Here is a 15,834-nt window from a genome sequence, read left to right on the forward strand (position 1 = left end):
ACTGATAAACTGCTTTACCTAATTCCCCCAACATAAAGTCTTTACACCTACCTACCATGAAAAAAATCGCTCTCTCGTCACTATCGTTTCTCAGCCCCTACATAGCAACAGAACAGGACTTATTGTAAGAGTCACTCACCATTATTTCTCTTTACTTTTACAGGGATTATTTGTGTTCTGATGTATTATTCCGTTTTGAGGAGGCGTTGTCTTGATTAATCTCTACAAGCGATCGTTTTCGATCAGACAAATCTAAAAACAGATAGGAAAATAAAAATCCAATGCACACTCGAATCCCTGCAGTGCTCCAAATCGGGACAGTCAGAATCTCCTCAGGACCAATCGTTCCCCCTCCCCATAGTTACTGTTGAACTGCAGCGATCATCTACACGCGCACAGATACATTACAGACTGTACCAGCGGACGGCAAAGTTTAACTGGCGGCTAATAGTCGGTGGAGTTCACTAGGCAAACAATCCATAAATGGTGAATTCGTCTTTTGCCCCCAGCCAATGGGAGCCACACATCATCGCGTCACTCCAGAGGGAATCCTACCGGTGCTCGAGAAATGCTAGAGGGAGTCCATATTGCGCAGCGCTGCGCTGCAACTACAAAGAGCTCTCAAAACAAAGATCGTGTTTGAGGGTGTCATGCTGCGTAAAATTCTGCGCAAGTGCACTGAGATCTGTATGTGGATGGATCGGCCATGTCCCAGGGCGCTGAATTGTTTGAGCAATCCAGATTGAATACATATCAGTGAATCTCCGCAAATTTTGGGACAGCATGACGCTCCGAAATACGACCAAAACTTGCTTTTATTTTACTTGAATTTAACAGAACATTGGAATATGTAGATATTTGCGTCCTAGTACGTATAGCCAATTGGGGCTGTATTATTATTATTGTTTCTTGCGATATTCTGCGCAAATGTTCTGATTTTAAACCATTTGAGTGTCTCAGAGCAGTCCATATGCAGATTTTATCAGCCGGTGCAATGGGCGATGATGAGCATTTGAACAGTGGCGCGTAATCCGAACAACGTCAACACAGAAGAAACCCCTAACACTGTTTGATGTGTGACTTTAGGTACCTCATCTGGGCAGAGGGCATGTCTGCCATCTCAAAAGGCTCTGCCTGACGAATTCTAGTTGGGCGTCTTTGCGTCAACGTATATGTCGTCAAGAAGACCTAAAAATAAATTCACTTTCAGTGTCGCTGTTGTTAAACATTGAACAGGGTATATAATCAATTTTCACTGGGCAGCATTAATGGTAAAGACACGTTAGGTTTGTCGTCTCTCTTACACGTGGTATTGATCAGAATTCCTAGTTTATTTATTATTTTCAGACAATTTGTTAGCTAAGTAAATTGATCTACTAGAAATTTGTTCTTAAACTGTGGCCCCGCTCTGTATGGACAGAAAATGCTGTAAGGTCGAGCCACAGATTTTTCTCTCTTCTACCATTTTCACTGTTCACTTCTAGTTAACAAAACATAATGAAGAAAAAAAAACATGTTCTTAGGCGGCCAGTAGATTCATATACACTGTGTGAGCCTGAAACTCTACAGGCATTGATATGAGGTTAAGGGGCTGTGCGTGTGTACTTTCAGTGGACCATCTGCATTATGCAAAAATCCCTCCCCAGGTCTGCATTCCTCTGCAGTCAGCATGCCGCTTTGCAATCAGCTCTGTGCCCACCGCTTGTTGCTGCAATTTGACCTGGTGAGAATGACACGCATTAGGTCAGTTTAAACCTGCTCCTGGAGTTGGGGAACAAAGTTGTGATCCATTTTAATGAAACGTGTACATGCACATCAGGGGCCCTATGCTGTGTGTCCTGGCTGAATAATGCTTTATGCATTCGCATGATAGACTAGAGAGTAGAGAAAAAAAACATATATTCTGGGGCTGCAACACACAGAATGTGCTCTTCCAGACCACCCATCTTTTTCATCAGGCTTCGCACAAAGAGCACAGGGTAGACGTTTCTCACAAACAAGCGACGGGTGAAACACGCAGGTACCTTCAGCATGTGTTTTTGAGTATGGAAGTGTGGACAAAGGAAACGGGAACATGAGCCGTCTTGAAGAAAGAAGCAGGCTGTGCTCTTACACAGCAAGGTTTGTATTGAGCACATACTGGCAGCTCTAAGAATCACAAAGCCATGTTCTTATGATGGCGTCTGCATGATGTCATGCATGCCGTTCTTGCTCAGCAACACTGATAGGAACTAACCTCAGCAACATCAGCAACTAACCTTTCTTTAAGTGTGAAACTGGCATTATAAAAATCTGAATGCTATAAATTGGAGGCCCTGCCTCCCCAGGGGCTCACTGTTCCAAGAAGATTATAGACGCCCAAGCTTGGCATAAAATCAACACTGCTGACATTATCTCCAGGGTGCTGAATTCTGCTCAAGAAACCTGGACCTTAAATGCACTGCTTAAGATCTCCAAGTCCTCTTATCGTGCGCTCGAAGTCATTTGGCACGCTGTCTGTGGTCGTTATTGTCGTTTTTGTGAACCACGCGTGCCGGACAGCAGAGACGCAGGAGCGGGGGCGGAACCAGACCCGCCGCATCTCTACGCGGGCGGACGGTCTGGAGTGTCAGGGCGTGCGGCGTCTCCTCTCTGCCTCACGGGCGAGAGGTATGCTGCCTTACAGGATGGCTGTGCAGGGCGGAAAAAGGGTGTGGCATGACTGCTTTTTCTGAAGGAGACCTGCGTGACAAGTCAAAAAAAGAAAAAAAAATGACATGTGGCACACCAGCATCATTGTGTAAGGGGTTTTGCTTCTGGAAAATACCCAGCATAGCTGAATGCTGGATGACTCCCATAACCGTCATCTTGATTGAGGGTAAATGGGTAAATTCGTTGGTAAAGTGGCACTAGTGTACCTTAAGTTACTAATGATTACAGACCTGGGAGATCAAGAGTTTTAAATGTTGGCTAGTGTTAATGGGGGGGGGGGGGGGGGGGGGGGGTGGCTGAAGTGTCACAGAGTCACCTTTTGTCCTGGAATCTGAGAAGTCCCAAATATACTGGTCTCTGGCAAGTAAGGCACAGTGTAGAACTCACACATTCAGCCACATTTAACTACAGGTGGCTGTGCTAAAAACCTAATCCTCGTATTACCTAGAAATCCAGGTAATACGAGGACAATATAAAGAGACAAAGGAATTTTATTAGAAGACATGTTAGGCAGAAAAGCAGTTCTGAAGCCCATGGAGTAGCTATAAGACAGTGAGATAAGCCAAAAAACCATCAGTTTCTAATTTTTCATCGCTATAAAAATAAACTAGCAGGTGTACATAGACAGGTACAGGATAAAAATCATGTCTTTTGTATCTAATGTTAAAGAAGACTGTAACGCAACATTATGTTAACTTTTTAGGCAGAATAGGTAAGCTGAAGACAGAAATGTTGTGACACTTGGGATAAGTCCTTCAAAATTCATACCTCAGATGAATTTCTCTATTCGCTTTCCTGGCATCACTTTCCCCCCATTTTTCAAATTCATGACACTTTAAGGCCAGTATTTGCTTTTGGAGAAATAGAGATTTAAGTCCCTTTCGAAAGAAAGCCATTCTTGACTGTTGCAGAGAATGTGTTGAAAATGACATGTACTTGACATGGCTTTGGTCTGGAAAGAAGTCAACCTAATTGCAGTATAGATAAAGGGGTTTGGAGGGAGACTGTTGCCACCTACTGGAAAGCTGGTGTTACAAAAGATGTTTTATTGATTTTACAAGACACCGAACCTGTTGCTTGTTTTTCGGTTTAGCTTGACTGGGGAAACCCCCACCTAAAGGAAGAGAATGGAACTTGCTGTTCCAGGAACGTTTGCAAAGGTGTAGCCAAATCAAACAAATTCAAAAATAACTTTCACGAAGGAGAAAGAGATTTGGTAAAAACACAAAGCAAATACTGTACTGTGCCATATGCATGCCCAAATTGGACATCCTGAAAACAATGCCATAATGCATTGCTGCAATTATATGTACAGCAAGCACTTCCTCTGAACCGGGACCTGCTGCAAGAAGAGGAGCGGCAAACATTGTCCTGATTCACCATCCGAGTAGCTGTGTTGGACTGTGGCTGCAGGGCTGGGCTTGCGTGTAGAAGCTTTGCAGTTTTATTCCAAGGACCACAGTAAGACTCTTCAGCAAGGTAAACCAAAATTTCTTCAGCAAAGTGCTTTAGTGAAAATCTAACAGTCTAAATGGATAATATTTAAAATGTTAGCTCTGGGTGTCAGATGAATGATATTAATGATTCTAGAAAAGAATAGAGAATTGAAATTTAGAGCTTAGTTTTTGTGATCTGATATCTGGTAATGTTATTACCTCAGTTGGTGTATTACAACCTTTTTATAGATGAGGGTGTAGTGACTGCAATTGAAAAAGGTATGTTGGAACAGTCATTCAGTATACCTGTGCTTCCCATTTATATGCCAGACTTTCGGTCAGACAATTTTGTGAAAAAAAAAGAAAAATGTTTTTCCACGTAGCAGACCAAGTGATCTGCGGCTGTCATAAGCCAATGAAGCATCTTCAAAAACGGTCACAGGTTCTTATTGACAATTGACTGTTCCTCAGTAAAACTTTGAGGCAAAATAACTTTTTTGCCCTAGGTTATGAAGACACAGCATAGCCGCTCTACAAAACTATAGCCTAGGCTCTAACAATGCAGATTGATTCCACTGGCTTCATTCTACCTGCGTAGAAACAACAGATAGATTGCACCTGATGAGTATTAGATACAAGATACAAGCATAGCTCAATTTCCTTATCTTAAATTGGTGACATATTCTGTTTCATCTAAGGAACTTTATAGCTATAAGTCACTAAATGTAAACTAAATGTATTTCTGTGTGTTTTATGTCTACAGTTAAAGTGTGACTAAGAAGAGGTTTTGTGTTTGTGTGTGCGTGTTGGTGTTTAATGTCTATATATCGTGACCAATTTTTTGTGGTTGGCTGTTGTTGCAGATGGTTAAAAAGGAAGCCAAGGATACTGCTGTAATCATCACTTCTGTTTTTTGACCCTGAATTGTCCTGCTTTCGATCAGAGGATCTGAGCTTCCTTATTTATGCCATTTATACTCCTACTTATTTATACCATTTATGCTGATTTTCGGCTCTTGATCAATCATGGTTGCAAAAACTAATATTTAAGTTCCTCCATCATTTTTCTCTTAACCTTCTTGCAATACAATGTGATGTGGCTCGTTGTCATTTGCTCTGCCTTCAACGTTTTCATTTTCCACAAATGGTTTCATTTTAGTGGTCAGGTATCCACACTTTAAACAATTGACCACATGGATTTCAGTGGTCAGCCTATAGGTCATTCAATTAAAAATGTAACCCATTTTTAAAGGAACCACTGGCCACACTGCACAATACAGAGAATGAAAACATTACTTCATCTGATTGATTAAAAGTTCTGAGATGTGCATATGCACAAACAGTATTAAAAAGAAAGTAGTGAATCACATCTTTCACAAATAGTTCATCTTTGAAGCCCACATCCTGTAGACAGCCACCCTGCAAACAGTGTGTGCTACATGTTTTCAGTTATCCAAACTGGTAGTTGTAAATAATATTAGATTGTCATCTTTCTCTTTCCTTTTCTTTTTTAAGGATCTTGATACTATTAGTGTCAGCAACTAGCAGCCATTGCAATCACATGGTTTCATTTCTGCTGTAAAATGAAGGCTGCTGCCTGAAGAGACTATAGCTCAAAGTCCCCCATGTTTCAAGGTATCTCTTGCAAAGGGATTTTAATTTTGATCAGACAGTTTCTGGTGAAATGAATACTGAATGGAAAAATGAAATGTGATATCACCATGTTGTATTTAACTCGTTTAATAGTTATTTATTATGAAACAAGGCACAATAGGATGGTCATTTCCTGTTCGGTTAGGCAAGGCTGCCTGTATGTGTTTAACCACTGTAGCTTCACAAGTAATTTCTTCACTAAAGGTCTAGCTTGTCAGCAGGGAGCGATGGATCTTCTGTGTGTTAGCCTTCTGCTACTTCTCTCACAAGAAGCTCAAGGTAGGTGATTGTGATAATATTTATCATCAGAAGGGAAAATTACTCTTGATATACAATATATAAGCAGAAAACAAAAATGTTCTGTGCAGCAGAGGGTGCTTGGGGTGAGGAATCTTTTGTGTAGAGCTTAAAGCTAATTTTATTTTAAAAGAATTCATCGGCAGGAAATTATAAATATGGGATACGTTCATGACTTAAATATATTAGTAGCAGTGCAACAGCCATGTAACAGCATGCTGATAATTGTGAACATTATAGATAATACTTAAAATGGTGTTATTAGCTTGGAATTCTAAATGATCAGTGTTTAATAACATGGTTTATATGTATCAGGGAATGTGTGTTTTCACTAACTCAAAATACTCAGAATCTGTGATAAGCCTGTAGGAATCATTGGTGTATTAATGAACTTTCATACATTATCAGGCTTTTAAATATTTGTTTCGATGGAATCGTTTCGCTTGGAGAACATTGAAGACTGATTGTAGTCCTAATTTTTTTGAGTCCTAATTTGTTTGTAAGTTTATGAAACTGGTTTATCTTTCAAGGAAAAACATACTTCCTTTACCTTGAGAGCAAAGAAGAAGTAAGAAAAGTGAGAATACCATGTGAACACGAAGGCTGGCAAATTGACACTGACTATGACAACGAGGTGGATAGAAATGTCACCCGTGAAAACTGTAAGAGTGACTGCGAGGCAGACGATGATCACGAGAATGATGATGACGATGGTGATGACAACGACGAAGAACCACACAATAATAGAAAAAGAGGGAAGTGTTGGACATTTGATCCTGAAAAAGTGAATGGATTTTTTAGTTGTGTTAGTATATTTGATTTAAAACATATATATCCATTTAAATCAGACTTCGACACTTTCATCTTAGCACTTGCAAGGCCACTGGGTGAGTTCTCAATATGTTTCCTCAACTGAAAAAAATGTTTTCGAAGATCTACAACTAACATAGTAGAAACCATCTGGGAATTATAACTGCAAGACATTCATGGATACGATAATGTGATTGCAGATTGTAGATGTAATGTGACGTATTTGGAAATTTCTTATTTTACATATCCTTATTATATTGATGTAAGATAGAAATAGTGTATTTTGTGCTGTACATTACAATACATTGAGCGAAGCAAAAGCACAAGGCAAATGCAAGGTATTTCGATTATTACTGTTGTGGCAACATGCATACAAAATTTACACAACCTCTTGTTTGGCTCATGTTTATCTACTGTTGTTTTCTATTTTCTGTTGCTGTCCCAAATTGCTGGTGGTCCTTGTAGTGAAGGGTGAGAGCAGTCACCCCACCCAGCCTAGAACCCGAGTCTATGGGGTACCAAACATGCGACTTTGACTGCGACGCCAAAGAGCCAGGCTCCAGGCTCCCAGAAGTGGGATGGTTTGCCGCGAGGCCATCAGAGGTGTGCCCAGTGTGTGAGCTGTATGAGGGACCCCCAGGTTAGGGTGACCCCGGTGTGAGGGACCCCAGAAATGTGTGAAGCACGGTGTGAGGGACTCCAGAGATGGGTGAAGCACTGGTGAGTGGGGCACCCTGGGATGGGAGAAGTACGGCAAGGGAATGCATGAGGGACGCCTCGGTGCGTGAAGTGCATGGGCGTGCTTCCAGAAGGGGAGGGCAGTGTGACAGAGTGCTGTCACTACAGTGGAGTATGCACTCTGACTGCCAAAGCAACGAGCCTGGCTCTTTGGCGTCGCGGTCAAAGTCGCATGGTTGGTACCCCGTAGAGCAGGGTGCGAGGCTGGGTGGGGTGACTGCTCTCGTCTTTGCTACAGTCCTTTAATTACTAAAGTCTTGCTTTTTTCCACAGTGGAAAAGCCCCAGTCTGAAATAACAAGAGGAGATCCACTTGAAATATCTGAGGAAGAGCAGATTAATCTAATGTGTAAATTCAACATCACAAAGAAGTTCTCAAACCAACGCTATGTGGTGTACTGGATCAAGACAAATGGCAACACCAGTACATGTGTTTATTCTTATGATTTCTCTGTTATGGATGATGGACAATACAATCACCATTGTCGTTTTGAAAAAGACTACCTCACCAGGGTTACAAACACTACTTCACCATCTCCACTCGATAACCCCCACATCCATAACCTGACCATCACAAAAAGCAATATTTCTGACAGTGGACACTACATATGTGCTTTAAATGTGATCAAGAGTAAAAAGGGCTACTGGGGGATAATTACCAATATCACAGTAACAGTGAAGAGTAAGGTAACGCCAGTAACGCCTGGAAAGAATGAACGATCAACACCAGCTCAATCTTCAAATGACTCCAGTGAGTTATTCCATAATTATTTATATACTGTGTACTGATCCAAACATATGCTTATTGATCTTTATGCACTCCTAAAGTTGGATGTGTGAGGAATATCAATGTTAAGACCAGTGTATCAATAGTTACAGTTTGAAGGGGTGTTGAGGGGAGCCATATTCAGATGTTAACTGTACTGCTGACCATCAAATCAACAAGCATCCTGTGTTACATTTAACTTATATCATAATCTCACGTATTTAAGTGTTGTTTTTAATTTTATTTTGTTGTTTTTGCAGCGAAGTATACTCCTCTGTATGTGGCTGGAGCCCTCTTAATTATCATTCTTCTTGTCCTTGCCATCTATATGATGACAAAGAGCATCATCTCTAAGGGTAAGTAGTCCCAACATATCTTTTAATCACATTATGCTTTATAGTTTATTTCAAAAGTCTATTCCATGTTTCTTACCAGGATTTGTTTTTCCATTTAGACACAAAATGTGTAAGAGTGCAAAGGTAATAAACAGCTTTTAATTAGCTTTTAAATATGGTCATGACCATAGTTATGATGAATAATTAATAAGTTATTTTAATATCTTTCTTTACAGAAACCGAAGGGGAGAAGACACAAACGACCCTGATTGTGAGTTCCTTTAATGTTATATTGAAACAGTCACAAAATATGAGTTTTAACCCCTTCCAGCCACATCTATTAATCATCAATCGGTGAATAATCATCATCACTTTAATAAGAACCCTCCTCCCTACTCTTCATGAGTGTAGGTTCCCCTTACGCAGTGGCTGGGAGAGAAGCTGAGCCATACTCTATGGTACAGCTGTCAGCCCTGGCCACGGATCCTGCAGGCAGTGCAGAGAGAGCAGGGGGCCAGAACATTCCCTCCAATGAGGTCTACTCCATAGTCAGGCTGAACTCTACCTACGAAGCCTCGTCTCCACGAAAGGACACAGACGGCTCCAGCCCCCGGCCTGAACACCTTGTCCGGGAAGGAAAACAGCCCGAGGGGACCGCAGACACAGCACGCAACGTGTATGAGAAAGTCAAAGACGACACAGATACGTACACATACATCTCTCAATAATCCACAGAGGGAGCAGATCTTTTATACCTGAATAAGGCTTCAAGCTTGTGCTTTTTGTTTTAGAGGCATAGACATTTCACACTGTTTGCTGTCATTGTCTGTTTTAATGTAATAATATGTTTATGCACAGCATGCATGCACATAATTTACAACAGTTCCCTTATAAGTAGATATGCAAATTACAACTTTGGAAGAACTTCTGACATGCATTTTAAACATTATTTTGCATGATTACAGACTGGTTGCTAGGTTTGTTTTTTATGCTTTCTCAAGCTCTGTAACACAACAAGATGGAAGATAATATGGCAATATGTAATGTTAATTTTCATGTAGGCAATGTGAAAAATGATCAAAACATTTTTCCACACATAATTTAATGTTCAGCCTGTTCAATGTGGAACCTATTTTAGTTAACTAGTTAACATACAAGGAAGGGCACATTAATTTTCTATATTTTTTTACACTATTGTTCAAGTTAAAGTGAGGGAACAGATCTTTTTGTTCCAGGAACATTTGCGAAAGTGTTGCTGAATCAATTTCAAAAAGAACTTCCATAAAGCAGCAAGGGGTTTGGTAAAATGCAAAGCAAACACTCAGTTGTGACAAAGCTCACTTTTAACGTAAGAGGGGTTTTTCAATTGTGGCATGTTGCCATGCACCATATACGTGCTGAAAATGGATATCCTGAAACTGTCGCCATGTTGAACTGTTCGAATTAGGCATACAGCAAGCACTTCTGGACCCACTTCAAAAAGAGGAGTGACATATTAAGTGAAGCATCCTCAAATACAGTCACAAGGTCCTACTGACAGCCGACCGTTGCTCAATAAAACCTCAGTGCAAAAGCAGCCGGATTTCACTAGGCCATTACGACACTTTGCTTGGTCACCCTACAAAACCGTTTGCCGATGGATGTCACTGGCTTCATTGTAACTGCATATAAACTACAGATTGTTTACACACAATGGTTCCTAGATACAAGATGTTTTCAGGTACTGGCTTAGCTAGATTTATTTGGCTTAGCCTGCTGACATATTCTATCTCATCTAAAGAACATTATAGCTGTAACTCACCAAATGGATATATGTCTATATTGTGCTCACAGCTATGTAGAGTTTGTGTGTATGTGTGTGTGTGAGAGAGAGAGAGAGAGAGAGTGAAATAGAGAGAGTGTGTGTATGTGTTTAACGTCTATATAGTGACCATTTTACTGTGGTTGGCTTTTGTTGCAGATGATTAAGAAGGAAGCTGTGGGTGCTGCTGAAAGTATCACTTCTGTTTTTCAGCATTGCAGCATAAAAAGGCCCTGAATTACTGCCCTGCTCTGGATCACAGGATCTCAGACCTGGTCCTGGGCTCCTTTATTTATGTTGGTTTTCAGCTCTTGCTCAATAAAGGTTGCAGAAAACTAAGGTTTAAATGCCTCTATCATTTTCCCCCAAACATATTTTAAAATAACACGAATTGACTCATTGCCATTTGTTTTTTTTTTGGAACTTTTTATTGACCCCGCTGATTTTACCTGTCAAGTATAATTTAATCAATTCAAAAATGTAACCTATATTTAAAAGAATAGTTTGCAATACAACATAGTACAGAACATGAAAGCATTTATTCATCTGATTGATAAAAAGTTCTGAGATGTGAAAATGCAAAATTTATCTATCATGACATACATACATATTTCTATTTCTAGATATTTCCGACGGACGGTGCCCTTAAGAAGTTAAACCATCCTTTATTAGACATTTTAGAATATACACTTAAAAATATGTACTAAATTGGGGTGATTAGTATGATTAGACTGAACGCTCATCAGAACTAAAGCCTTGTGATTCCAGTGTATGATGATGTTTCCAGGTGTGAGCCGGTACAATGCTAACAATACTAACAGCAGCCCCTGTTTCAGCAACCCACTTGTCCTGATGGCCTCCTATCAGGACATCTAGCACAGGTCTTCCACCTGTTGTCACAATTTCGATCGGCAACCAGCAAGAGAGAGGCCCCTGCTCTGAATCATTGAGGCCCTGCTCCTACAGAAGGACATTTAGCCTACTTACAACTGAGGGTTAAATCTAGGGTTTGAGATCCTAAAATATGAACTAAATTGCGTGAATGACCCTTAAATTTCAACCCAAACAGAATCATATCCAGATGTCCTATTGGATCTGCAGCTGTCCTGTTACAAAGGTGTGTATTTGCACTTTATGCTTAACAACTTGTTTTGCTATGAACTCCTCCATGATCTTAAAATACAACACAGAAATGTCAGACCAGTCCCACACTACACGGCAATTTGTGTGACTATTTCTCAAAAACCAGTGGTCCATCTCACACCTGGAATTCGAGGCACCATGGTATATTGTATGCATATTGTTAGGAAAATTCTGTTAAACCCTGTGTTAAACTGGTTAATAAGGGATAATCATCACTGACATTTTAGACCATTAGGGGGGCCTTCAGAACTTTAATCAAAACAATGTATTGTCTCGACATTTGTCCTTGAGGACAGATGAGGTCAGAATGTGGGACTGTCTGATTTAAAGGAGTCAGATAGCCTTTGGGACTAATTATGAAAACAGGGATCAGGCAAACTAGTCATGTCACCTCTCAGGTCATCACAATCCAAAATTATGACCACTAATGCTTTCAAGTAACAACTTGTTGTAATTCCTTGGTTGCAGTTATGGTTAGAACAAACATAAAGATACACAGAGGGCTCAGGAACAACTAACACATTTTTTGGACCCCTAGTTTCTGTTTTCAGATCACTTCCTAGAGACAGCAACCCCTGTGAACCATGCATCTATGTTCTCTGTTAATGTTGGAGTAGCAAATTATATTTGATTATTGTCTTTTACTCACCTGATACCTTGTGTTATTTTTTAAGGATCTTTCTATTTCATGTAAGTGTCAGCAACCAGCAGCCATTGCAATCTCACGGTGTGCTTGAATTTTTGCTGTTAAACATACATTTCTAGCTGAGAAGAATACATGTACCTCATAGCCCCAGATACTTCTCATGTGAAAAGAAGTTCATTTTAATGTAAGATTCTTTGAAATCTTACATTACGAATTCTTTGAAATAAATACTGAATGGAAAAATGAAGCAAGATATCTGCATATTGTATTTGTATTTAATTCAGTGTGTACTGTATTTGTATTTGGTTTTATTTATTATGAAACAAGGCACAGCAAGACGGTCAGTTCCTGTTTGGTTAGGCAAGGCTGCCTGAATGTATTTAACCGCTGCAGTTTCACAAGTAATTTCTTCACTAAAAGTCTAGCTTGTCAGCAGGGAGCGATGAATCTTCTGTGTGTTAGCCTTCTGCTACTTCTCTTACAAGAAGCTCAAGGTAGGTGATTGTGATAATATTTATCATCAGAAGGTTCAAGAATTAAGGGAAAATTGCTCTTGATGTATTTCAACAGAAAAGCAAAATGTTCTGTGCAGCAAGGGTGCTCAGGGGAGGGGCATCTTTTGTGTAGAGCTTAAAGCTAATTTTATATTTAAAAACATTATTCAGCAGGAAATGACAAATATGAGATTGTTCATGTCTTTAATACATAAATTGGTAGCAGTGGTACAGCCATGTAACAGCATGCTGATAATTGTGAACATGATATATAATACTTTAAATGATGTTATTAGCTTGGAATTCCAAATGGTCACTACATAATAAAATGGTTTACATGTATCTGGGATTGTGTATTTTCGGTAACTCAAAATACTCCTACTTGTAGGAGTCACTGGTGTATTAATGAACTTAAACTGCTTTCATACATTATCAGGCTTTTAAATATTTGTTTTGATGGAATCGTTTCGCTTGGAGAACATTGAAGACTGATTGTAGTCCTAATTTTTTTGAGTCCTAATTTGTTTGTAAGTTTATGAAACTGGCTTATCTTTCAAGGAAAAACATACTTCCTTTACCTTGAGAGCAAAGAAGAAGTAAGAAAAGTGAGAATACCATGTGAACACGAAGGCTGGCAAATTGACACTGACTATGACAACGAGGTGGATAGAAATGTCACCCGTGAAAACTGTAAGAGTGACTGCGAGGCAGACGATGATCACGAGAATGATGATGACGATGGTGATGACAACGACGAAGAACCACACAATAATAGAAAAAGAGGGAAGTGTTGGACATTTGATCCTGAAAAAGTGAATGGATTTTTTAGTTGTGTTAGTATATTTGATTTAAAACATATATATCCATTTAAATCAGACTTCGACACTTTCATCTTAGCACTTGCAAGGCCACTGGGTGAGTTCTCAATATGTTTCCTCAACTGAAAAAAATGTTTTCGAAGATCTACAACTAACATAGTAGAAACCATCTGGGAATTATAACTGCAAGACATTCATGGATACGATAATGTGATTGCAGATTGTAGATGTAATGTGATGTATTTGGAAATTTCTTATTTTACATATCCTTATTATATTGATGTAAGATAGAAATAGTGTATTTTGTGCTGTACATTACAATACATTGAGCGAAGCAAAAGCACAAGGCAAATGCAAGGTATTTCGATTATTACTGTTGTGGCAACATGCATACAAAATTTACACAACCTCTTGTTTGGCTCATGTTTATCTACTGTTGTTTTCTATTTTCTGTTGCTGTCCCAAATTGCTGGTGGTCCTTGTAGTGAAGGCTGAGAGCAGTCACCCCACCCAGCCTAGAACCCGAGTCTATGGGGAACCAAACATGCGACTTTGACTGCGACGCCAAAGAGCCAGGCTCCAGGCTCCCAGAAGTGGGATGGTTTGCCGCGAGGCCATCAGAGGTGTGCCCAGTGTGTGAGCTGTATGAGGGACCCCCAGGTTAGGGTGACCCCGGTGTGAGGGACCCCAGAAATGTGTGAAGCACGGTGTGAGGGACCCCAGAGATGGGTGAAGCACTGGTGAGTGGGGCACCCTGGGATGGGAGAAGTACGGCAAGGGAATGCGTGAGGGACGCCTCGGTGCGTGAAGTGCATGGGCGCGCTTCCCAAAGGGGAGGGCAGTGTGACAGAGTGTGACAGAGGCAGAGGCAGTGTGACTGTCGCTACAGTGGAGTATGCGCTCTGACTGCCATACCAACGAGCCAGGCTCTTTGGCGTCGCGGTCAAAGTCGCATGGTTGGTACCCCGTAGAGCAGGGTGCGAGGCTGGGTGGGGTGACTGCTCTCGTCTTTGCTACAGTCCTTTAATTACTAAAGTCTTGCTTTTTTCCACAGTGGAAAAGCCCCAGTCTGAAATAACAAGAGGAGATCCACTTGAAATATCTGAGGAAGAGCAGATTAATCTAATGTGTAAATTCAACATCACAAAGAAGTTCTCAAACCAACGCTATGTGGTGTACTGGATCAAGACAAATGGCAACACCAGTACATGTGTTTATTCTTATGATTTCTCTCTTATGGATGATGGACAATACAATAACCATTGTCGTTTTGAAAAAGACTACCTCGCCAGGGTTACAAACACTACTTCATCATCTCCACTCATTTACCCCCGCATCCATAACCTGACCATCACAAAAAGCAAAATTTCTGACAGTGGACAATACATATGTGCTTTAAACGTGATCAAGAGTAAAAAAGGCTACTGGGGGATAATTACCAATATCACAGTAACGGTGAAGAGTAAGGTAACGCCAGTAACGCCGGGAAAGAATGAACGATCAACACCAGCTCAATCTTCAAATGACTCCAGTGAGTTATTCCATAATTACTTATATACTGTGTACTGATCCAAACATATGCTTATTGATCTTTATGCACTCCTAAAGTTGGATGTGTGAGGAATATCAATGTTAAGACCAGTGTAACAGTTACAGTTTGAAGGGATGTTGAAGGGAGCCAAGTTCTTATGTTAACAGCACTGGCACTTTCACAACATCGAATCAAAAATAATCATGTTTCAGTTTCATCATAACTGACTAAGTGTTGCTTTTAAGTGTATTTTGTCATTTTTGCAGGGAACTTCACACCTTTGTATGTAGTTGGAGCCCTTTCAACCATCACTCTCTTTGTCAGTACCATCTATATGGTGACAAGGACAAGCATTTCTAAGGGTAAGTAGTCTCCAATGTGTCTTTTGATAAGATTATGCTGGACCGTTTATTTCATAAACATATATCATCCTCACCAGATCCTGGAGGCAATGCACAGAGAGCTGGGGACCAGACTGTTTTCACGACTGTGCTCTACACACCGCACTCAGGCAAAGCTCTACCTGAGAAGCCGCATCTCTACAGCAGGAGACAGAAAACTCCAGCTCCCGGACTGAACACCTTGTCGGGACTTGCAAAACAACCCTAGAGGGGTCACCGTTGTCTCCCGACAGATGGTGTGCTTTGCACACCGTTCTGTCTAAGAATTCGTGGTAG

General features: G+C 40.5%; 1 protein-coding gene and 1 long non-coding RNA gene across 3 annotated transcripts in view; one reads left to right on the forward strand and one right to left on the reverse strand.

Annotated features, from left to right (window-relative positions):
* Window positions 1-416, reverse strand: part of myo1ea (myosin IEa) — a 52,972-nt gene extending 52,556 nt beyond the window's left edge. For both annotated transcript variants that reach the window (XM_036543521.1, XM_036543519.1), the window contains exon 1: window positions 140-416. In XM_036543521.1, the coding sequence (XP_036399414.1) occupies window positions 140-142 (3 nt within the window). In that variant the 5' untranslated portion in view covers window positions 143-416. The remainder of the gene's footprint in view (window positions 1-139) is intronic.
* An 8,260-nt stretch (window positions 417-8,676) lies between these two features.
* On the forward strand, window positions 8,677-9,451 carry LOC118787669. The gene is made up of 4 exons (XR_005005388.1): window positions 8,677-8,745; window positions 8,844-8,868; window positions 8,961-8,995; window positions 9,136-9,451. It is a non-coding gene; the product is annotated as an uncharacterized LOC118787669 (long non-coding RNA).
* Window positions 9,452-15,834: the final 6,383 nt, after the last annotated feature.

Source organism: Megalops cyprinoides, chromosome 13 (genome assembly GCF_013368585.1).
Source record: "Megalops cyprinoides isolate fMegCyp1 chromosome 13, fMegCyp1.pri, whole genome shotgun sequence".
Classification (NCBI taxonomy): domain Eukaryota; kingdom Metazoa; phylum Chordata; class Actinopteri; order Elopiformes; family Megalopidae; genus Megalops; species Megalops cyprinoides.